The 24,286-nt window shown below is 34.4% G+C and overlaps 3 protein-coding genes across 3 annotated transcripts; 1 reads left to right on the top strand and 2 right to left on the bottom strand.

Moving 5' to 3' along the window:
• Window positions 1–5,847: 5,847 nt before the first annotated feature.
• Window positions 5,848–8,544, bottom strand: LOC110869814. The gene is made up of 9 exons (XM_022119031.1): window positions 8,404–8,544; window positions 8,045–8,312; window positions 7,865–7,961; window positions 7,433–7,560; window positions 7,248–7,332; window positions 6,711–6,944; window positions 6,293–6,605; window positions 6,111–6,188; window positions 5,848–6,015 (listed from the first exon to the last, which is right to left on the bottom strand). Exons 1-9 carry the CDS (start codon window positions 8,542–8,544, stop codon window positions 5,848–5,850), a joined length of 1,512 nt encoding a protein of 503 aa, XP_021974723.1.
• A 4,604-nt stretch (window positions 8,545–13,148) lies between these two features.
• On the top strand, window positions 13,149–20,298 carry LOC110872539 (sulfate transporter 4.1, chloroplastic). Its single transcript, XM_022121349.2, has 17 exons — window positions 13,149–13,661; window positions 14,966–15,014; window positions 15,121–15,319; window positions 15,488–15,656; window positions 15,732–15,797; window positions 15,878–15,985; window positions 16,222–16,329; window positions 16,778–16,843; window positions 17,287–17,347; window positions 17,461–17,588; window positions 17,742–17,783; window positions 17,880–17,996; window positions 18,094–18,145; window positions 18,221–18,359; window positions 18,430–18,521; window positions 18,608–18,684; window positions 19,756–20,298. Exons 1-17 carry the CDS (start codon window positions 13,422–13,424, stop codon window positions 20,083–20,085), a joined length of 2,043 nt encoding a protein of 680 aa, XP_021977041.1. The 5' UTR covers window positions 13,149–13,421; the 3' UTR covers window positions 20,086–20,298.
• A 1,306-nt stretch (window positions 20,299–21,604) lies between these two features.
• Window positions 21,605–23,779, bottom strand: LOC110872537 (glutathione S-transferase DHAR2). Its single transcript, XM_022121348.2, has 6 exons — window positions 23,594–23,779; window positions 23,407–23,497; window positions 23,173–23,316; window positions 22,969–23,086; window positions 22,201–22,341; window positions 21,605–21,886 (listed from the first exon to the last, which is right to left on the bottom strand). Exons 1-6 carry the CDS (start codon window positions 23,649–23,651, stop codon window positions 21,794–21,796), a joined length of 645 nt encoding a protein of 214 aa, XP_021977040.1. The 5' UTR covers window positions 23,652–23,779; the 3' UTR covers window positions 21,605–21,793.
• Window positions 23,780–24,286: the final 507 nt, after the last annotated feature.

Below are 24,286 nucleotides of genomic sequence, written 5' to 3'. Positions count from 1 at the left end.
TGACATTGAGGAAAGCTGCCAACTGCTGTTTCAATGGATGGGAAGTACTCCTGAAGACGACTTTAACTTCACTGTGAAGGTTTTTAACAAAGACGGGATTGCACTTCACGGGGAGACAAAACATCACTGCAGCCGTATCAATCACCAACACCGCAAAAGGCGTCCACATTATAAAAAACAGTTTGAATACCATGTTTTAGAGACACACAGCTTGGTATTTACATATCTACTTTTAATATAGTTGATTTTACTTATAATCTTAGATCTATCTGTTATTACTTAAAGTATATGATGTTTTGAATGAATAACTAAAGAAAGAATTTTCCTTTACAGGCAATACCGAGGAACTTTGTTCGAGAACACCAGCTAAATGATTATCGTAGAGCTGTGCTGTCATTTGGTCATGTGAAGTTTTTGGTACAGCTGGTTGTTAGGAGAGATCCTAGAAGACCAGAAGACAACAACCATCTAGTGATGCATACAGACTGGCAGCGTATCATGAATCAAACGGGAATATCTGTGGGGAAAAAGTTGAGGTTTGAGATAGCGAAGAAAAAAGTGTAAGAGGAGAAAAAAATAAAATTTGAAGTTTGTTGACATGATCTTTGAACACCTTTTCAGCCTTGTATAATTTATGTTTTAGTTGACATGTTTGATGGACAAATTTCTTGTTTGGAAACTAACTTAAGAATGAAGTTATGTAGTCTTAGTATATACTTTCAAAACTTTGTGGTTTTACCTCTGCTGATGAAGCAAAATGTATGATGAACCTAAGTTCTGCTGTACATGACCAGATATTACACAATTCAACAGAAGATCTATAATATAAGATCTTTAACAGATGATGATCAACAGTTCATAAGGTCTGTTGAAGCACTCTATAGCAGTGCTTAGCCTTTAACAGATCTTTAACAGTGCTTAGGGGTTAACAGATGTTAGCACGCTATAACAGTGCTTAGCCTCTAACAGATGTTAATGTATCTCAGACCCCAACAGTTTTCCGACTAACCAATTGATTAAATTTTCATTCATCAATCTAACAATAATATACAACCTTACTACTTATCCAGTACATCAATAGCCAAACAAACTCTGCTGATGAACCAAAAGGTCTGTTAAGACAAAGACTGCTGAAGCAAAGATCTGCTAAAGAGAACCTCTGCTGATAAAGTAAAATGTATGATGAACCTAAGTCCTGCTGTTCACCAACAGATATTACACAATTCAACAGAAGATCTATAATATAAGATATTTAACAGATGATGATCAACAGCTCATAAGGTCTGTTGAAGCATGCTATAACAGTGCTTAGCCTTTAACAGATCTTTAACAGTACTTAGGGGTTAACAGATGTTTGCATGCTATAACAGTGCTTAGCCTCTAACAGATGTTAATGTATCTCAGACCCCAACAGTTTTCCGACTAACCAATTCATTAAATTTTCATTCGTCAATTCATCAATCTAACAATAATATACAACCTTACTACTTATCCAGTCCATGAATAGCCAAACAAACTCTGCTGATGAACTAAAAGGTCTGTTAAGACAAACACTGTTGAAGCAAAGGTCTGCTAAAGAGAACCTCTGCTGATGAAGTAAAATGTATAATGAACCTAAGTGTAACACCTCGTAAAATCTTACCCAATAAAATAAGGACACATGTCATGTAAGACAAACGTGTCAGGAACCCGGATCAAATGAAAGATGTATGGTAGGATTTAAAAAGGGCGACATGTTATTAAAACACCTCTGAGCGACCCAAGTTATAAATCCCAAGATCCTTAAATCATTATGATAAACCTCTGATATATTAGCCGGTTGTTTCTAAATAAATAAAATTCCATTTTTATATGGGAATTTGGTTATTAATAATGTTACTACAAAATCCTGATTTAATTCTTGTTCAAAAGAAGTTGAATTTAGTTTAATAAGGCATGGCCAACCTTCATAAGAATCCAAAGGTGAATTCTTGATGTTTCCAACACATTCAAACCTCCCACAAGATCCAAAAAACATGTAAGTGCATGCAAAGCATGCAAGGTCTGTGTATTTGGTCCCATAACTGAAAAGGATAGCATGAGATTCGGACTTGTAAGAAGTGCATGGTCAATACTTGGAAGTTTGCAAAATTTTTGGGTTCTGGTCATCGGTTACAGACTGTATGGCTTTAAGCTTACGGTCCGCAAGGATCGGTTACGGACCGCATCCGGTTGAGCTTACGGTCCGCAAGAAGCATACCTGGGCGCATCAGACCAGGGTCGGTTACGGACCGTAACCGTATAAGCATACGGTTCGCAAGAGGAGCATACGGACCGCAAGGGATTTGGCTTACGGTCCGTAAGCCTGTTGCTGGCAGCAGATTTTGGACAGCTGCCTGTTCAGCCTGTTGCACCGCCTTATTAGTGTGGTTTTCGAAAACAGGGGCTTGGTAACTGGTATATAGCAACATATGGGCACCTGGGATCATCTCACAACATTAGTAGAGTTACATGGCATGATCTTGTGGCATTTTGTGCACTATATAAGAACTTGGTGTTGCAACTTTGAGACTTGCTCATTCAAACACAATTGCAACCTTGCTCTGGAGCTCTCTGGACAATAATCAATCTTTTCTAAAGTCCCTAAGCATACATAGGACTCTTGTAAGTGTCCTTAATCCTTTCTAATTCAGTTTAGCTTAGTTAATTAGCTAAAAGTCAAACCGTCGTAATTAAGGTTTGACTTCGAGATTAAGCAATAATTATCCAGTCAAATCTCGAATTAAAAATACCTATAAGAAGGTAATTATGTGGGTAATAAACCCTTAAAAGGATATTCTCAGATTCCCACTCTAACTATGTTAATTGTCGGGTCAAAGCTAATTACAAAAAGTCAACAGAAAGCTTTAATTCAATATTAATACATAATTAGCAATGTAGGATTCATGCAACCTGTTTTATCATTTATATAACTTGGTAATTAATGTAAGAACATGTCTAAACATGTTCAACCCGACAATTTTCAGTTTAGGCTCGGTTTGAAACCGAAAGTCACATAGTTTGACTTATGCTTTGACTTTCAGTTTTGACCCGTTTAAGCCAAGTTTAGGATTTCCTTAGAGCTTCTTTTGGACCTAGTTACAGATTATTATAACCCTCTGTGATTATACGACTTGGTTCATTAGTTGTCTAATTATTATGCAAGTTTCCGTTAATTGCCTAAATGTTAACTATTATGCCCTTTTCACCTTAAATTACGATTTTCAAAAATGTAAAAGAGTAGATACCTTAGTTACTGATTTATAAACTTGTACCTAAAATTTGACATCAGTTTGAGGTCTAGATTTAGAGTTATGTTCATTAGCGTAATTAGAAGCCTTTTTAGTAATTAAATGGCGAAATTAGCATATAGTCTATCTAAACCCAAATTTTAATATCAAACTTTTTACCTACTGATGTAAAATAATATTTTGGGATTTTTGAAGATTTTTATTTATTTTTAGGCTGAGCATAACTTAGAATTCTAAGCTTAATTCGGTTATTGCCGGTTTTGCCCTTTTGGGCTATAAAATGAGTTTTATAAATCATTTTGACCTCAAACCTTTTTCTACTGATTTATTATGTTAAATAAATTATTTTGAGCCTTCTGGAATATTAAAAATATCAGCTTTTTATACAAAACCCGGAAATACCTCCAAATCACCTTTTTAAGCATTTTAACGGCATAGTATATATCAAAAACTAGTTTATATATATAAGGTTTGATACCTACTGATATATTCAGTAAATTTTTATATTAATAACAGTAAACAAAGGTTTTAAACTCAGATTTTTAGTTTTGACCTTTTAGGCTTATGTGAAATTACCAAAATGCCCCTACGGTGCATAATATGGTTATAATTAGTAAATTTCATATATATATGATACCCTACTGTTATAACTTATTAAATTAGGTATATTTACTGATTTAATCAGACCCGTAACTCAGGTTATTATTTAAACTCTTTTATAACCTTTAAAATGACCAAAATGCCCTTACGGGGCCTAGTTTGGGTTTAAAATCGTTTTGGGCATAATGGAAGACATCTTACTGATGTCACAACATATTTAAGGCATATTAACTTAGGAAACTTGTATATGACTCTTATGGTTACTCGTTACGCACTTTACGCGTTCGGATCGGCTTATGTAACTAGTTTACACATATTAGCCGAAACGGGTCAAACCATATTGTTGTTGTCTCAAAATCCAGAATGTGTTTAAGTTACCCATATTAAACAAGCATGCAAGATTGTCGGGTCAAAACCACATTCTTAACCGGTCTTCGCTTTATTATGCGTTTGAACCGTATCTTTCTTTAAAACTAACCGGTCTAAGGTTAGGCTAAATTAAAAGACCCGTTAGGATGGTAATAGGTTATTATAAACCTTCGTTCCAGAATAGGAGATCCAGTAAAAGCTATTTGCACTTGCTTATTGTGACTATACTTGCTCAGGTAAATACTTTTAACTTATTTTCCCTTATACGGGCTTGGGGTACGGTATATAAAATACCGCTTGGTCGGGTATTGAATTTTTGATCGTATGAAGGTTAATTTATTGATATGACCCGTTTAAATTGTTTTGTTTGCTTAAAGCCTTTGGGGGGGGGGGGGGTTAATGACCATGTCCTGGATATCCTTGGCATCATTTTACGAAATGGCCACGACCTAAGCATACGGGTGTAGGCGTACACTCGTTAGTGCATAAATAAATATTAAGGTATAACCGCCGGTTTTGGGTTAAACCGCTGCGGGATTATATCATGTGGTGTGTCTATTGACCTTTAACCCGGTGTAGACCCGGGCTACTGGACGCATAAGTAACATGTAAATCTTTTACAAGTTTATATTCAAATAAGTATCCCAAGTTATAAAAATCTTTTATGCCATGTGCATCTAAATCAATTTTAAACCTTTTCAAAATGAGTTAGTTAAATTGTATTTACCAGTGTAAACTGACGTATTTTCCCAAAAAGGTTAAGTGCAGGTACTAAACGTAATAGGCTGGTCTCTCCTTAGCATCTTTTAGAGTCTCGCAAGCTTGGATGCAATAAATCTGATGAACAAGTTTCCTCTTTCATTTGATCCACCTGTGGATCTGTTTCAACTGTTGTGATACTGGATATTGCAATTTTATTTGGTTGAAATAAATCTATCTTTTTGTTTCCGCTGTGCATTTTAAATTTGTGTTGTTTGACTATGATGATATCAACTACGTCACGATACTCCCCACCGGGCCCACCGGTGACACGTGGAAAATAGGGGTGTGACGCTAAGTCCTGCTGTTCACCAACAGATATTACACAATTCAACAGAAGATCTATAATATAAGATCTTTAACAGATGATGATCAACAGCTCGTAAGGTCTGTTGAAGCACGATATAACAGTGCTTAGCCTTTAACAGATCTTTTAACAGTGCTTAGGGGTTAACAGATGTTTTCACACTATAACAGTGCTTAGCCTCTTACAGATGTTAATGTATCTCAGACCCCAACAGTTTTCCGACTAACCAATTGATTAAATTTTCATTCATCAATCTAACAATAATATACAACCCTACTACTTATTCAGTCCATCAATATCACCAAAAATGTATATAATGTATAATAACAATATTATATTATATAACAAACAAAAGGTAACCTTACTTGATATTCAAACCATAGACATTACATATCATTTTCATCATCGTAGCCCTTACAAACCAAACTTTTAACCACAGTTTGTTAAAACAACAGTTAACAAACATAAATAATAACCAAAAGGATTCTTCAAAAATAAGTGGTTTCTACTTATCTCTCATAAGAATTGTTTTTTCATAGGCATCTAATTGTTAACCTTAGTCAGCTTCTTCCAGGTTCTTCTCACATTAGTGGATAGCTCACCAACGTTGACAACATCAGCATCTCGATCCATCCGCTTTCCATTGGGACTTGATCCAGAATCCTTTTCAACTTCAACAACTGAAGAGTCGGCCGTAACAGAGACAACATCCTTGCAACAGATCACAAAACAACTATTGATCTCATTTAATAAAATAATGAACTCTTTTTAAACGTAGTAAACATACTTTAAAAATAAATACTCACCCTTGAAGTTCGCTCAGCAGAAACCTGGGAAGAGTCTGAAAGGTTAACGTCTTTAACGTCAGCTACATCTTGAGTAACCTAAAGGATCATAATGTATGATATTATATAAAAAAAGTACAGAATGCAGTGTTTAAAACTCAAAAGAAAAATAAATAGATTGAAAGAGTAATTTTATATGCTACCTCATCAGTATTTTCATCACCATTACCATCTCCACCAACCAACTCAGCAATTATTACTAGATCATCACATATTTTTTGCACAGTATAAACACGATAGTTATTTTTAAGATTGAACTCTAAAACATCAATCTTAAAAGCAGCCTTCTTATCAACCAATCGAAATAGCTCATGAGGAAATCCAGTATCATTGGCCTTAACTTGCCTCTCTCTTATGTCACTCGCCGCTAATCCAAGAAGCTTCTGAACATCTCTATCAAACATAACAAAAGAAACACTACCAGTCTCATCATGCACCAGCACTTGCACCTTGAACCTGAAATATACACAACTAACTAAGTAAACTACAAAACTATATTTAAATATCAGTCTTAGAATGTTACTTATATAAATATAACACTAAATAATCATCATTACTTACTTTGTCGTGATTGATGTACATTTAGTATGACATCTGATATAAACCAAAGAAGTCACAGGCAATCGAAGAATATCATCTGAAACAGTTTCAACATTCTGTAAGTATTCACTTTTACCCATCACCTTATTGAAATACTTACGACAGCCAGCATAAAACCAACCATACTCTTCTTGCACAATCCTAATTGTCGCAACCACAACACAAGACATTTCCTGTAAAAACACAAGACACTTCCTGTAAAAACACGCAGGTGACAAACCAAACAAATAACCAAACTATATACAAAGATGTGAAACCTTTTCTATCTCGCTAATCTCATCAACATGTTTCTTCACACCTTCAGTTACAAATTCTTTATGTAATGGAAAAACACTCTAAGACGATAGTATCGTTTGAGAAGTAGAACCACTCCCTTGTCCAAACTTCAGTATATGCCTTTTGAATACCCCAAATGATTAGAATTAGTATACAAATGAGATGAAACCAAGTATTTGACTTGAACATCTATATACAATAGAAATTACATTGAAAAATTACTTCCTCCTTAGCTCATCAACTTCATCAATTTCTTCATTCAAAAAAATTCGTATTGCAAACTTATCACTTTGAACAGTATATTCACCTACATGGAAAAGTATATAGATATTTAATGTATACCTGTCTTTATATTGCCAGAAATAAACAGTATAGTTATGATTTGCAGAAAATTTTTACAAAAATACCTTTCCATTCCTTACACTTTCTATGCTGTATAACAGACATCACATGCTCATGAGGTGGGATTTTAGAAATGAAGTCCTTAATCTGCAGAGCATAATCATTCCACACAGTACACCGCAAAACCTTACCCCTACATGAAAAGAATATTCATATCAAAACAAAATTGAATGAATAAAAACAGAAAATCAACCAGGAAAACTATAACATTTATTAAAGTAGCAAATGAGCCATAAATTAACTACCATATTCACTAAGAATAAACTGTAGACCTCATTTATTACCATTATTCAGCATTACATACAAACACTATAAATCTCATTTATTACCATTATCATGATCCCACATTAAATACAAACATTCTTCATCTTATTTATTAACATCATTAAATACATTTAATGATCAGTACATGACTGAACATATAAACAACAACTTACTCCAAATCTTCAATCTCGAAATTCATCTTCTTAGTCTCCTTTGGAGGTCGATCAAAGATTTCAAGATCTCCACAACAAATCACAGATCCAGCAACATCTATATGATCACATTATACAAGAATATAAGTAAAACTCTCTAATATTATACAAGCAAAACATGATTACAAAAATATACACTACCAACACTCAAAGCATTTAACGCCTCTCCTTGAAGAATATCTTCATAAGCTCTGAAATTGAAACCATACTCAACACCTTGCCAATCTCTCACAGGAGTAACAGTCGTGCATCTATAAAAGTTGATTTTATAAGGCTGCACTACTACTTTATATAAATCTTTATTCTCACCAACACCAAATTTCGACAGAATCACAACAGCATCTTCTTGCAGCTGTCTATCAAAAACAGGTATCAGATAACTCTTAATACCTGCTTGAATCTTAGCACCCTGAAGAACATTTAAAGAAAGTATCTTCTTAGAATACAACACTACATTTTCTAAAATAATAACAAAACGGAAAAGCAGAGATGCAAATTACCTTCTCATCAATGAAGACGATCTCCATCTTGTAACCCTGATTCCATTTTCGAAGAATTCTCGCCTTCATGTTCCACATATCCTTCCCAGGATTCAAATCGTTAACAAAACTAAGATTATTACTGTCAACTGATATTGACATGCTTTTAATTCGGAATTCGTATTGTGATTAAATTTCAAATTTCAAATTTCAAAATCAGAGAAGATGAAAGCGTGATGAAATATGAAGAAGGAAATGAGAGGAAAAGTCTTATATAAGAAGGATGATTGATAGGAGTTTCTGAGTGACATGCATTAATTGCTAATTACTTATTCCCATGCATATTTGAATTTGAATTTCCCGGTACTTAGCGTTAAACATCTGGTGATCTAAAAGCATTTCGGAAGATAACAACAACTGTTGTTGCTAAGTATACGTTTGCCAAAGAAACCAGCTACTACTTTCTCGTAGATGGGCAGTGGTTTGCCCTTTGTAATGTGGGCCAGACATTTAACATTTGAAAATACATAAGGTAGTGGTTTGATAGAACATTAAATGTATTTTAAAGTGTTTTATATATTCAGGTTTATGATGTAATAATGACATAAGAAAAGCCTTGTTGGACATGCTGTCAAGCTGACACATCAGCTTTTCTTATGTCACTTGGATTTCTCCTTTTATAGAAAGTAAAGATAGAAAATTTATGAAACCTTAAAAATAGTGGTTATCTTTAAGTTTAACAATACAACCCTTTTAGCAAAACGTAACATTTTATATAAAACATGCAAACTTTTTTTTTTCAAAAAAGGTTACTTCTAATCTTTTAATGCAACTTTTATATTGAACAAAGTTGTTTTATATTGAAATACAACTCATACTAAAAGATTGTTTCTAAAAGGTTGCACCAGTCTAATTTTCTAGTAGTGCGTGTACTTATGCACTTATGGAAAGACTCTAGAACCCGGAATTGTACCTTGAATCCATAATAATACGAAAGATCCAAATTGTTGGAAACTTTTGAGAGGATTTGAGAATTTTGTGAGTTTGGAAGTGTGTTCAAGTGTGTTTCCAACTAAGGTAGCAACTTAGTTTTATAGTCACCTGCGAAGAGAAATTGTCAATCGTTAAATTAAATTATATTAAGCGTCCTTAATTGTAATTTAATCGGTTTAATAACAAAACATTATACCTGAATTAATATTGATGTTTTTATTTACCCCTTCGTACACTTTATAGAGAGATCAAACCGTTTTTTGATCTTGCTCTGAACCAGATACTGGTTTCTAGTTGTATGACCGGTTAAATTTTACTTATATAATGAACATGCATAAAATTTTTCGATTTTTGATGTATTCATTATAGCAAACGAAAGAAAAAACTCAAGAAATATAGTCGTAGTGTAAATAAAAGGGTGTCAAAATGTGTAAGTAGAACAGGGCCGGCTAAGGCCAGGTGCAGAATGAGCCTGTGCAAATGGCCCAAACTAGTATAGGGCCCAAAGAAAACTAGCTTGGAAGTCCATTTGATGAAGCGATTTTTGAACAGCAAGCGATTAATCGGGGCCTGTTTAACCCAATTGAAATAGGCCCAGGTATAAAAATTCTGAACTAGTGGATTTTAAATAGTGTTTAACCCAATTGAAATAGGTATAAAAATTCTGAACTATTGAATTTTAAATAGGTCCAGGCTATTAAAAAAAACAGAGACAGACGCTTACCGAATCCGGAGCTGCATGCATTCATGTACGCAGGACGTGTGGGCACGAACGAGTTCAACCAAATTCTAGTTTTTGCAACCAAAAAACGTTAGGAGAACTACATTGTTCGCTTCGTAAGTAGGTTCCATACTTCGATCATTTTTGCTACGCTATTTTTGTTAATTTGTTTTATCTATTTCATGACAATTAACGTTGCATTATGGGTTTTTAGTTTTTATATATTATATGAATATTTGCGAATAGGGCCCAAAATTTTTTTCTCGCACAGGGCCAATTTTTTTTTTCCAATTTCGGAGACGGCCCTGAAGTAGAACATCCATGTAATGTCCAAACTCACGCTACCAAACCTACACGCAACATAAAACCCAGAAAATAGAACGTGTCCGATTAGTTGTTTAGTTGATTATGTGAGTTAAATAAAAAAAATAAAAGACAAAATAAATGTCATGTGAACCAGTAAGGTTGATTAACCCATCTTATTATTATCTTATTCAAAAAAAAAAAAATACCAATTGAAATTAGGTCACTAAAATTGTTAAAATATTTCGTGGTCGAAAATGCGTCGGGAATCTTTTGAACGGGAGTTGGAGTCACCACAAACTATACCAATAATATAAAGTTAATACATATAAATACAATATAAGGTATATTTTTTATTATTTATATGATATGATTTATTATTGCAAGATATTATTGATAATATATGCACGTGTTTCATATATCAAACTAAAATGATTTTGAAACGTGAATTATAACTCTGCTCATTGGTTTATAATTAGCTAGCACCGGAACATTAATTTATAGGCTTTTATTATTATAATTATTTCGGTAGTTTTAGTTTTCTTTTTCATTATTATAATTGTTTCGGTAGTTTTCTTTTTCATTATTATAATTGTTTCGGTAGTTTGAATCTATTTAAACGTTATTTATTTTTTTTATTATCATTTAGATTAGATAACCTTTTTTTTAATCATTTTCATTATCAAATTCATATATTTTTATGTCTTTTACATGTGACCTAAGGTCATATGCCTTTTTGTGCATCATCATTCCATGTCGACACATCTTTTCTACTTTCTATCTTTGTTCCTTATATAATATACATTATGTTTTATCCACAATAGTATATTTATTAGAAATAATTAATTATATTAAAATTGATATATACTATAGTTATAACAAGTGTACATTTAATTATTGAAATCACTAATTTTAAATATAAATTTGTCCGTTTAATGCAGTGGTAGAGCTTGAAACTAGAGTAACACTTATATGAGTAAGTAACACCGGTAATTTAAACGAACTTGGCTAGTATCACTAAAGCAAAAGGTTTTCAAAATAAAAGTAAATTTACATGTTATACGCAATTATATTAGATGTCAAACTTGATGTATTTTTTTACGGTTAATTCTTTAAGATGCTTAACCAAAACAAGGTTTCCGATAAATATTTTCTCTTCTTTGTTTTTGGAGAGGCTCTAAAAAGGCCTAAAGATGAAAAAGTGATGTCACGTGACGTCAGATTGATAGAAGGGTTCTAAAGAGGGTATTGTGGGGTTTATTTGAAATGTAGTAATGGGTTGTTAAGGTGGCTAGATATGATTGGTTGCATATATACATACACACACAAAAAACTCATGCCCTCCAGCCCAACCACGCTTGTGCCCCTCGCCCCTTTCGAGCCCTCCCATAATGGTGTTCGCGTCCTAGGCGCAATGATATAGAAGTTGGGCATGGTTGGTGCCAAGCACACAAAGCACAACCTTAGTTCCACTCCATGATTTCATATTATTTAATTACAAATGTAAATTAGACATTAGATATAGAAATTCAAATCAACTTGTGGACCGCATCTTTACAAGATATATATGACCATCAGTAAACAACAACGCGGACCACAAAACTAAATAAATTTAAGTAAAAAAATAACATATACCAACGAACAATGAAATAAATGAATACTTTTTGAACGATACTTTAAAATGAGTTTTAATATTGCATTTTTATATTTACACAAATTGAAACGTGTGGGGTCCCCATTGAATGATGTCGTGTCTTCATATTCTCCATAGGAATATATAGTAGTTGATACGATGAGAAGACGAGACAGGCATAAAGAAAAAAGAGACAAAGGGTGACTATTAATTGACAACTTTAAGAATATTAAAATGATTTGAACATAAAGCTTTTCAAGCCTTGGCAAAATTAAAAGGTTGGTTGATTTGTAATTTGTATAGAGAACTAATGGTTTATATTATATAGCAAGTCCACATGTTACATCCAAATGATTCGACCTATCCATGTGCGAATACTCCAGTGATGTTGGTGAGTTAGATAAAATTTAGAGTATTAGGAGGTTAGGAGTTCAATCTCTATAGCATGCAAATTTAGTCATTCAAAAAAAAAAGTATTCGACTTTCTCGGTTTGCTTTAAAAGTTGAACCGTCTATATAAACTGGCATGTAGTTTAACCTTCAAAATTTATATACATATTTTTTTATTTTTCTTAATATGCAGTTATGTACTTGTGTTATAATCATAAGTCATTTTTATTACGCAAGAAGTTTAATACAAACTAATAAATAAACGTAAAAAATTTTCTTGTGTCAAAACTAAACCGCTAAATCCAACAAATCAAGCCTTTTGGTTTGTTGTTTCATTAAATTTAACCATAGTTAATGTCAAAAAAAAAAACACAACGAACCATAAACACCCAACTCACATGATGCATTAGGTAAAAAAAGGTCTTTTACCTATACAATCACACAATTTCTATCTTTTGCCCTTCTTATAACACTTAGGGGCCGTTTGTTTCAGTTTCTAAGGTCTCTTAATAGTTCAAACTGTTTGTTTTGTGAACAGATATCTGAATGGTTAAACATTATACTACGGAGTTTGAGCGGTTAACACTTGTTATCTGAATTGATGAGACATTTGTCTCTGAATGGTTAATATTATACTGACTCTTAATAGTTCAAGTCTTTTACTGATTCAACCTCATACTAATTCAGGATCTCAGAAGTTGCCAAACAACCCCGGTCGACATCAAATTACGAAAAAGGTTAAAACGTGCATTGTCGCTTTCTATCTACGTTGAGCAACACTCAGAAATTAAAAAAGAAGGTGCTGCTATAGTCTTTAAATGGGGACCCAAGGATCTTGACAAACCAGCAATGGATGGATCATCATATACCATAAACTCGTGGTTCTCATTCTCAGCTAGCAGCTGACACACAATTCAAAAGCCACTAATACTGTGCCATTGATTAATGGCTACTCATTGATACTGTGCGCAGCATTAACCTACGCACTTCAGCTCCGGCATGAGGACGCCGACGAATCGTACGGTCAGAATCATTCCGTTTCAGCACTCGTACAGCACCGGTGGCGATACGACGCCGTTGTTGTCGAGATGGCGGGAGAAATTGGAGCGGATGAAGGTGATTGACTGGATTGAGATGTTTGTACCTTGCTCACGGTGGATTCGGACCTACAATTGGCGCGAATATCTTCAACCGGACTTAGTTTCCGGTGTTACCGTCGGAATTATGCTCGTTCCTCAGGTATAAACCAGATTATTAGTAGTTAGGTTAAATATAATATAAGTATTTTAATATTTCATAACTTGACGTGTTTGACTTGAAAACTGTACATATTTTGTTTGTTTGTTTTTAGGAGCTCTGCTGCAAATTTGTTTGGCTAGATGTTGTTGATTAACTTTATTTGATATATTTGGACTCTTTACCTATTTTTGTCATCTGCATTTTTGCTTTTTAAATCTTCAAATTGTTATTGATGTTCCTATTTGTTATCTGCTAAATTAGGTTTTACTAAAGTTAGTATATATCATATAAAACCTATGCAGTTAATTCGGTAAAATATCGGATATCGGTCAAGGACCGATATTTGAAATATAGGTTATCTGAGTGAGATATCGGTGGGATATCGGTAACTTTAATATAATGCAGAATTTATATATATAGCAATTTAACACCAATAATTCAGTGATATATCAGTGATATATCGGTTATATCGGTTATATTGGTCAAATATCGGTGATATATTGGTTATATTGGTTATATCGGTCAAATATCTGTCAATATCGCCGATAATATCGGTACCGCTATTTTGACCGATATTTGACACCGATATTTTAGGGACCGATATGACCGATATAACCGATATATGACCGATATTAACTGCATAGTATAAAACTGAACTTGAAAGTTGAAAGTAGTGCTGTTATAAAGGGAAAATTACCAAAATGATCATTGTTTACCAAAAAATTACCAAAATATGTTTGGTCAAATGCTCATTTTAGTAATTTCCCCCTCAGAAGTCAAAAGTAACTCCTCTAAAATATATAATACTGAATTGATTTTTGGGGGATTTTATCGAGGATGCATTTTTTTTTTTCAAGTAATTTAGCCATAGACAAGAACGTGTTGGGTGAAATATGTAACAATGGACCCGTTGTACCAACCAATATAATTCGTCTTGGCAACACAGAGCTCGTTGCTTTGTTTTTAGTTGGAATTACTCCTGCTTAAGCATGTTAGATGAGGAGTTCCCCTCTTGATCACAACCAACGTGCCTGAAACGCGTTGGTGGTATTTGAGGTGGGGCATTTCTTGTGACTCAATGTCTATCATGTGGACGAAATTTGCCTAACGTGTCACAGTATGTGTTTCTTAACCACTTGGAACAGTTCATCATAATTCTACTAGGTTTCATTTTAGTCGATCCCAACTTGCTAGGAATGAAATGTTTGTTGTAACTTGTAACATATTCTTTTTCTGTAGATTATTTGATATCATACTGCGCATATTGAATAATTTATATATCCTTTTTGTTTCTATGTGAGCAGTCTATGTCATATGCAAAGCTAGCTGGACTTCAACCGATATACGGACTTTGTAAGTTGAACATGGGCTATTAAGTATCAACTTTATGCTCTATTTGAGTACCATTAATCTATTTATCTGACTTAACCGTGGCTTTTTGTTTGGTCTTTCACCGCAGATACTGGATTAGTGCCTATATTTGTGTATTCCGTATTCGGGTCATCACGTCAACTTGCTGTTGGTCCAGTAGCATTGGTTTCTCTATTGGTCTCTAATGTTCTAGGCAATTTTGATTCATCTGGTGAACTATATACGGAACTAGCCATATTATTGTCACTCATGGTCGGAATTCTAGAATGTACAATGGGGCTCTTGAGGTACTCTTTAACTTCTACTGGTTAAAGCAATATAACATTTCACAAGTTTTAGATATTCAAAGTTAAGAATTTCTGAATGATAATAATATTTATAATTATAGGTTAAATATTAGCATCCGTGTCATGATTACAGATGACTATTATAGTATACAATTTTGTCCATTATAGGCTAGGATGGCTCATCCGATTTATCAGCCACTCTGTAATTTCTGGCTTTACAACTGCTTCAGCCGTTGTTATTGCACTGTCTCAAGCAAAATATTTCTTGGGATATAGTGTTGAAAGAAGCAGTGAAATAATTCCACTTGTTAAGAGTATAATATCAGGCGCAGATCAGGTAAAACTTTAGTAATCAGAAATATATCTTTATTAACATTTTTAATACGTTATTGACAATGGTTTTTGTTTGTAGTTCTCATGGCCTCCTTTCGTGATGGGGTTTACTATTCTTGCAATTATGTTGATCATGAAGCATTTGGTACGGTATTTCTTCCACATAAGTTTTGACTCATGTGTCATTTCTGAGCTCATTAACCATTTGGACGGTTCAATTTACAGGGTAAAACAAGAAAGAGTCTGCGGTTTTTGAGAGCGGCTGGGCCACTCACTGCAGTTGTTCTGGGTACAACTATTGTGAAGATATTTCATCCATCATCTATTTCTTTGGTGAGAATAATGAAAGAAACTTTTTTCTGATGTATCATTGATCTCATATAAATTATACTAATGAAAGCCAAAGCTAATGCTATAATATTCTAGACAATAGTCTTACACGTCATACAAATACCGAAGTCAATATAAAGTCAACAACACTTTATCAAGAAACATAATGTCGAACATGTGTGTTTTTATGCTGCATAACGACTGTTGTCTGTACATATGTATTTGATTGAGAAACTCAGGTGGGAAATATACCTCAAGGACTTCCCTCGTTTTCCATCCCGAAAGAATTTCGGCATGTGAAGTCTTTAATCTCTACCACATTTTTAATCACTGGAGTGGCTATACTGGTAAGAACATTAATCTATCATAAGCTAAAATCACAAATAGTTTTCATAAGGGATAATTTCATGAAAAGGTAACTGACTTTGATCCAATTTCTATTTTAGGTAACCACCCTTTTACCATACAGAAACAAATAACCAAACTTTCAAAACACTTGATTTTTACCGGTAATACTAATGGGTCAAAATCATGATAAGGCAGCTGATGCATTGGTAACTTTTTACCATGTTGACTCTTTTTCACATTGTGAAAACCAGTTATTTTGTGTCATTGCCTTGAATCAGTTTTTTTTTTTTTTTTTTTTTTTTTTTTTTTTTTTTTTTTACTTTGATGGATTTTCTGGTCTAAAATAAGTTGTATTACTTAAACTGAAACAAGATTGCAGTTTACCTTTACATGTGATAAGCACGTTTCATAATATCAACGTTCCACTCACTTCACTTCTGCAATCAGGAATCTGTGGGGATTGCCAAAGCGCTGGCTGCAAAAAATGGATATGAGTTGGATTCAAATCAAGAGGTGTATATCACAGATATTTTATTGAGTTAATTACTGTTTTCGTCCCTGTGGTTTGGCAAAAATCACTATTTCAGTCCATTAGTTTAAAAATTGCGATTTCAGTCCCTGTGGTTTCACTTTCGTAACCATTTCAGTCCACCTCGTAACCATTTCAGTCCCTGTACTAACAGAATAAATGGATTGAAATGGTTGCGAAAGTGAAACCACAGGGATTGAAATGGTTACGAAAGTGAAACCACAGGGACTGAAATCGCAATTTTTAAACTAATGGACTGAAATAGTGATTTTTGGCAAACCACAGGGACGAAAACAGTAATTAACTCTATTTTATTTTACGGGTGTTACATTGTCATATATTAATATAGAGGCTTTGACTATAGTTTCTTTGTAAAGAAGCAACCAAATCAACTATTCCTGCTAACACATTCGTTGCTTTCTACTAGCTGTTTGGCCTTGGAGTAGCCAATATATTCGGGTCCTTTTTCTCAGCGTATCCTGCAACAGGTGCGATTTCTGTGTTTCTTTTAGTGCATGCATATATACACAGAGATTTGCAATGCTGTATAAGTTTGACATGCTTCTGAAGGAAAAATATAATTATCAAATATGTTGGTTAGGTTCCTTCTCGAGGTCGGCGGTTAATCATGAAAGCGGAGCAAAAACTGGTTTATCAGGAATTATCATGGGCCTTATCATCTGCTCCGCACTGTTATTCATGACACCATTGTTTGAATACATTCCTCAGGTATGTCTCCATTAATTCTCTAAAAAAACTGGATTAGCTCGCAGCTGACTAGTTTTCAGTGCCAATTTTCTGTTGGTTTGTTATATCATCTCTTTTCGGGTTTAACCCTATCATCTTGAGTCTTACCTTTTGTGGACTTTATCATCTTTGCAGTGTGCTCTGGCTGCCATTGTAGTCTCTGCTGTAATTGGGCTTGTGAGTATTTTACTGTTTTCTATTTCATTATTTAAATATATTTTTTTAAAGTTTAATGATTATTATTCAACTGTGTAATCTTGTAATATATTACAGGTTGATTATGAAGAGGCAATATTTTTGTGGCGCGTTGATAAAAAAGATTTCTTTCTCTGGACAGTCACTTGTGCAACAACATTGTTCTTCGGTATAGAGATCGGTGTCCTTGTTGGGGTATTCATTTATTTAATTATTTGTCACCTATTTATAGCTTGTCCATTTATAAGATCTTGTAAATTACTAATTCGAGTTTCTCATCGCTTTTTTATAGGTCGGGTTTTCTCTAGCTTTTGTCATCCATGAGTCAGCAAATCCACATGTTGGTGAGCAATATTGTTTTTGTAAGTTATAAATCTGGCATGAAATTATAAAATATTTATTAATTGTTTGTATTTTAGCTGTGTTGGGACGTCTACCTGGCACTACTGTGTACAGAAACATCCAACAGTACCCAGAAGCATATACATACAACGGCATTGTTATTGTTCGAATAGACGCACCTATCTATTTTGCCAATACAAGTTTTATAAAAGACAGGTAAATAATAGTGATCGCGTTTGTTTCTTCTAAAAACTGGTGTTCTTTTAAATATCACTGTGTGTTTCAGGCTGCGGGAGTATGAAATTACGGTTGACCAGTATACCTGCAGACGCGGACCAGAAGTTGAAAGAATAAGCTTCGTAATTCTAGAGATGGCGCGTATGTACTCATCATCTGAACATTTATTGATAATAAACATGAATTTGATGTTTTCAAGCGTTAATCTAGTTACATGTTGTTCTCAGCTGTTACCTATGCCGACTCCAGTGCAGTTCAAGCTTTGAAAGAGTTGTATCAAGAGTACAAATCAAGAAACATCCAGGTACAAATCTCCCGTTTTTGTTACACCTTGAGAACCTATCGACGCCAAAATAAGCCTGCCAAAACGGGTGGGTGCGGTCAGTTCAGATACCAGGTCAAAATGGGTTATGACTAAAATGAGTTCGGGTTAAACGGGATGTTTTAAGAAGTATCATTTTGGTATGGGTTTGAACAAAATGGGTTCACCTTGAAACGGATCGTTCTAGAAAAAAAAAGAAAAAAGATATGGTTAGCCGCTATATTTTCTTTTATGGCGGCTAGTGGGTAGATGGTATTGAGGTGAACAAAAAAACCGGTTTGGGTTTGGGGAACGAAACCAGCCAAACCAACCCGTACCGGTTTTGGTTCGAGCCCGGTTCCAGCCAAACCGGTCCGGTTTGTAATCCAAACAGTAGGTTCCACTCCGTTTCTCCTCCCTTGCATCAAAAAAACGAACCAAACTGGTTTCTACACAAACCGGTTTGAGAAAAAACGATCAATTTTATATAAAAATAATTGTACAAACCGATTTCTATGCATACAAATACATACAGATTCACATTAAAAAAGTTTAATTTTATATAAAAAAATAGCTGTCTTTAAAAAAACAAAATGTGCGCACAAGAAAGGTTTACGAACCGAAACCGAAACTACACTGAACCGAAACCGGCCTTTTAAAGAGGTAGTAAAAACCGACCAAACCGAGGCGGAACCAAACCGGTTTGGGTTCGGAAAAAAAAACGTTTTATTCACCTAACGAGAGTGCTGATATGGCGGCGGAGGTGGGAGAGGTGATGGTGTTGGCGTCTTGACGGCGGGACCACAGCGACTAGTAGGTGGCGGCTACACAATGGTGGTGGGTGGTGCCATGGTACTCACCCATTTGAACAATTGAACTCATTTTAAGTTGGAAGTTTGAGTAGACCCATTGCATAATATGAGTAGACCCAATATGACCCTTGGTATTTTAGTAGACCTGATCACCCAAATGAACTCATAAGTAAATATTTTTCACTAAATCAACCCACTTATTGTTAAATGGGTCATAATCAGGTGTACTTGATCTGCCAACTTTTCATCATTTGTAATGCAGATAGCGATTGCTAATCCAAACCAAGACGTCTTTCTAACACTATCAAAATCTGGATTCATCGATCTGGTTGGTAAAGAATGGTGTTTCGTTAGAGTGCATGATGCTGTTCAAGTTTGTCTACAATACGTTCAGACCTCGACCCCATCCCCTAAAACTCCACATCTCTCTCTACATAACAGCACAAGCTTTTCGGAAAGACTGAATGAAAGGATGAACCGTAAAGAGGACCTAACAGCAGCTGAAATGGAGTCGGGTGAAAGAGAACGAATATTATCTGGTGATGCAGACCCGATAATGCAGCCGTTGTTGGCGAGAAAATATCATAAATGATGTGGCTTTTGTAGATAGTTTTGTACCGTGTTTAAGAACCCCGCGGACCCCTTGCATTTCTTCCTAAGGTTGAGGGTTTAGTGTTTAGGGTTTCTAAATTTATGATTTGCGGTTACTGTTTAGTTTGGCTTACCTAGTTTTTTAGTATGTATGTAATCTTGTTGTGTAACTAATTCTATTGGTACATGTAAAAATATTTGTATTCATGTTTAAGGGGGGCACATGTGGTCTCAACCCTCATTGTTTTTCAAAAAAAAAACAAGAATCCTCTGTTAGATCGGTGGGTGTGGGCGTTGGAGTGTGGGCGTTTTGGCCCTTTAACGCCGGGCGGTCCACCCCGGGTTGGCGTGGAGATTCTGCCTGGCGTGGGGTGGGGGGTGGGTGACATGGCGGGCTATGGTTGGCTGGTTCGATATAGTTTTTTTTTTTTTAATTTTCTTTGTAGTTTTTTTTTAAAAAAATGTACATGGCTGGCCACGCCCAGCTAAGGGACGCCCCACCACACCCCTAGTTTTTGAGTATTAGCTTGTGGATCGCACACTCACCACATGTCGAGCAATGACCCAAACCCAAGCTCCTGCACACCCCATAGTCTTAGCTCTCAATAAGTTCAAGTAAGATCTCTTTTTCCTCTATTTTAACTATGTTTTTCAATTTTTTTACTTATTCTTGTAGTTTAATTCTTACTTTTGTAGTTCATATTTTAATTTATATTTTACTATTATGCTCTTTCAACTCATAAAGTTTATAATGTTATATGATCAATTATAATAATCATGATTTATGATCTTGTTCTTCAATAACATGAATCATTTTAAAAACTTTGAATCTTCATTAAATCATCATTGAATGATCCATAATCACACATCTAAACTTGTAGAATGGTGGATCATAGCTTTATTTAAAACCCAAAACATATTTTTAGTAACATATGAACACTTTTTGAAATTCCAGCAATAACTTTGGAAACCCATAAACCCGTCCAAATTTGTGATAAAATTAGAAGTTGTTGAGGTATTTTTGTATTTTTAAACAAGCCCGAAGGTGAGAAATGTCATTAGCCCTCCTAAACAATCGTCGTTTGATTACCGGGATGACGACAAGTTTTAAGGATTCAACTTTGTTTCGACTTTTGAGCTTTATATCAAAACTAAACCTTAGACATTTTTATAGTTCGAGTTCGACTCATTAATTATTTAGTATCTATGTCATGTTTGTTTATTATATAAAAATGTATAATTATTTTTACATATAAAGTATGTATATTACTTAGTTATTTTTATTCTGGTTATGTATACATATATAATTATTTTTATTATGTAATATATTTATTATACCGTATAAATAATATGACTTGTTTAGGCTTAGGCGCTTAGTAAACAAGCTTGAGCTAATTTAAGTTCGGTTCAATTTGAACTTTTGTAAGATCACATGTACAAATCCATATCTAAACAATGCTTTGGCTAGCAAATTTCAAAAGCCTAAAAATAATATATTCGAAGCAACCGAACAACTTGCATATAAGTCATAAGTAACAACCACCAACTTTCGCAATTAAAACTTTAACAAGACTCCTTCACACATTAGTATATAGCACCATCAAAATGTTTATGCACTAGTAACACATGAAAAAAACATATGGTGCATGACGTAACATATTACATTCATATGATAACGCGAGTTGTTAAGGCTATAGTTTGGGACAACTTCATGCATTATTAACCTTTGGCGCCCATCCAGCAATCACATATTCTTCTTTAGCAGGTTTTGTTTTCTCAAACGACTCCCTAGAGAAGAGCGACTGCATCAACATAATCACCGTCATCATAAGTTATAACCGCAACAAAAGGGGGCATAAGAGAGAGTGTTTGGATGTTGCATTATTTTTTAAAGTTGTGGTTAATCAAATAATGTTTGACAACTTGTGATTATAATTGAATAATCATTATCAGTTTTGTCACATTTGCCACTAAACTGGTTATCTAACCACCCCTGAATAATAAATCAACCAAAATTATTATCATTATACATTTATACCGAATAACCAGACAAATTACTTTCAATATACAAAGCTAAATATCCCTTAATTGAAAGAAGATCCAGAATTAGTCATACCTTTATGTAGTTATGCACATGAGTCAGACTTTCTGGAACACTCCACTTCTTGAAATGACCAAGAGCCACCTTAAGGTGGTACAGCTTTGGCGCCAAACTCAAATCAACGGCTGTGACCTTTTCTCCGTTAACGTAAGGGCCCTGATACGTTAAACACGTTATCATCATTCAAGCGAACAAAAAACACACATTTGGCCCCAACTAAAAACAGTCATCTTGTATAATGCTTAACCATTCAGAGGTCTGAACCATCAAGTGCTGAACCAGTAAGAGGTCTAACCATTAAGAGCCGGTATTATGCTTAGCCGTTCCGAGGCAAATGTCTGACCAATTCAGATTAGAGGTCTTAACCATTCAGACTTTGTATAATGCTTAACCATTCAAAGGCAAATATCTGAACCATTCAGACATCTGCTCGTGAAACAAACAGTCTGAACCATTAAGTGCTGAACCAGTAACAGGTCTGAACCATTAAGAGCCTCATTAAGAGGTAAACAAACAGCACCTAAGGGGCATTTAGTTCGTTAAATCTTTTTTAAAGTAATTGGAATTCATCAAATCAAAAGAATTTGAATTTGAATGAATTGCATATGGATTTAAAATTTGTTAAAAAAATCTAAGGAACTCCTATGTTGTCAAAAGCGCACTAGGCGCACGCCTAGGTGCAGAAGCGCAGCGCGTCACCTGAAAGGATTCCAATTCTATTGAATTCCGACAAACCAAACACCACCCAATAATATAAAAAAAATGGCATTTGATAAAGCATACCTTGTTCTTGAGGTGTTCTTCCAATGCATTCAGTTCATCAAGCAAAGCCTGTTCAGTCCCATCATTCTCATCCTTACTCTTCAAGAATCCCACAAACTTTGGGAAAATCTTTGACCCCCTACAAAAGTCAAAATTTAATTATATAAAATATCAATTAATTATATAAAATTCATTCAAGAACATGCAAAATTAAGAGATGCATACACAGAGGCAAGTTCAGGGGGAGTAATAAGAGAAGGTTCAGGATACTTCTCTTCAATCAAACCCACAATAACATCAGAATCAGACACCCATTTCTCATCAAACTTTATCAAAGGAACTTTCCCATCTGGGTTCACTTCAAGAAACCTAAACACGTAAAAATTCACATAAAAAGTTATTAAAAACCCTAAAAAAAGTTTACTTTTTCAAGATTCTGAAACACTCATGATCACCCACCATTCTGGCTTGCTGTCAAGATTTATGAGATGGGTTTTGTAAGAAACTTTCTTCTCTTCCAGAGTCAAAAGTACCCTTTGGCAAAATGGACCTAAAAATTAGAAAAAAAAAAAAAAAAAAACATAAACATTCAAGATGATAAAAATGTGATCTTTATGAAATGGGTAAATAAAGAGAGATTGATTACAGTCTCCGAGAACATCAGGGGCACCAGTAGCAGCTTTGACACAGATCTCAATCGCCATTAAAGCTGAAGGTTTTTGGGTTTGATGAAGAGAGGTGAGTTGAGTGAAGAGGTATTAATACAGGTTTTTTTGCAACGTATACGTTTCAGTGTTTGTTTGTTGTCGCACATAAAGAACGGTTCACATATAAAGGTGTTAATTATTCATTCAATCAAAAGGTTTAGGAATATTGTGTGGGGTTTCATTATTCTTTTACTTTTTTGTTTGATGAAAGTTCTAGACATTACCTGGTCGTTATTCTTGAACTTTGTTACATAGTAACAATAATAAATGTACTTAAATAAATAATTTCAACTAAAGTAAATGTCAAATATACTTAAGAGCATCCATAAGTCTATTAGTAAAAGTAAAGCCTTTAAAACATCAAGGTTAGAAAGGCGGAGGTCTTGGGTTCATGTCATGGGCAGACTTAATGTATACTGAGCCGTAGCACGGGCTACGGCTCAACTTTTTATCGATAGTGTAAAAAAATTATTTTTTTCGGTTTTTATACCAAGGATACCCCTGAACAACTACGAGGACAGCCCTAAAAAAAGTCTGTAAGCCCAAATAAATTGAAAACAATAAGCCCAATTGCCCAATATGTTAGCCTAAATCAACCGAAGATTGTAAATAACAAGTCCAATTGCCCAATC

The sequence above is a fragment of the Helianthus annuus genome, chromosome 8, assembly GCF_002127325.2.
Source record: "Helianthus annuus cultivar XRQ/B chromosome 8, HanXRQr2.0-SUNRISE, whole genome shotgun sequence".
NCBI classification, from domain to species: Eukaryota; Viridiplantae; Streptophyta; class Magnoliopsida; order Asterales; family Asteraceae; genus Helianthus; species Helianthus annuus.
Note: the sequence above shows the minus strand (reverse complement) of the source record. Positions and strands in the feature narration are given on the sequence as shown.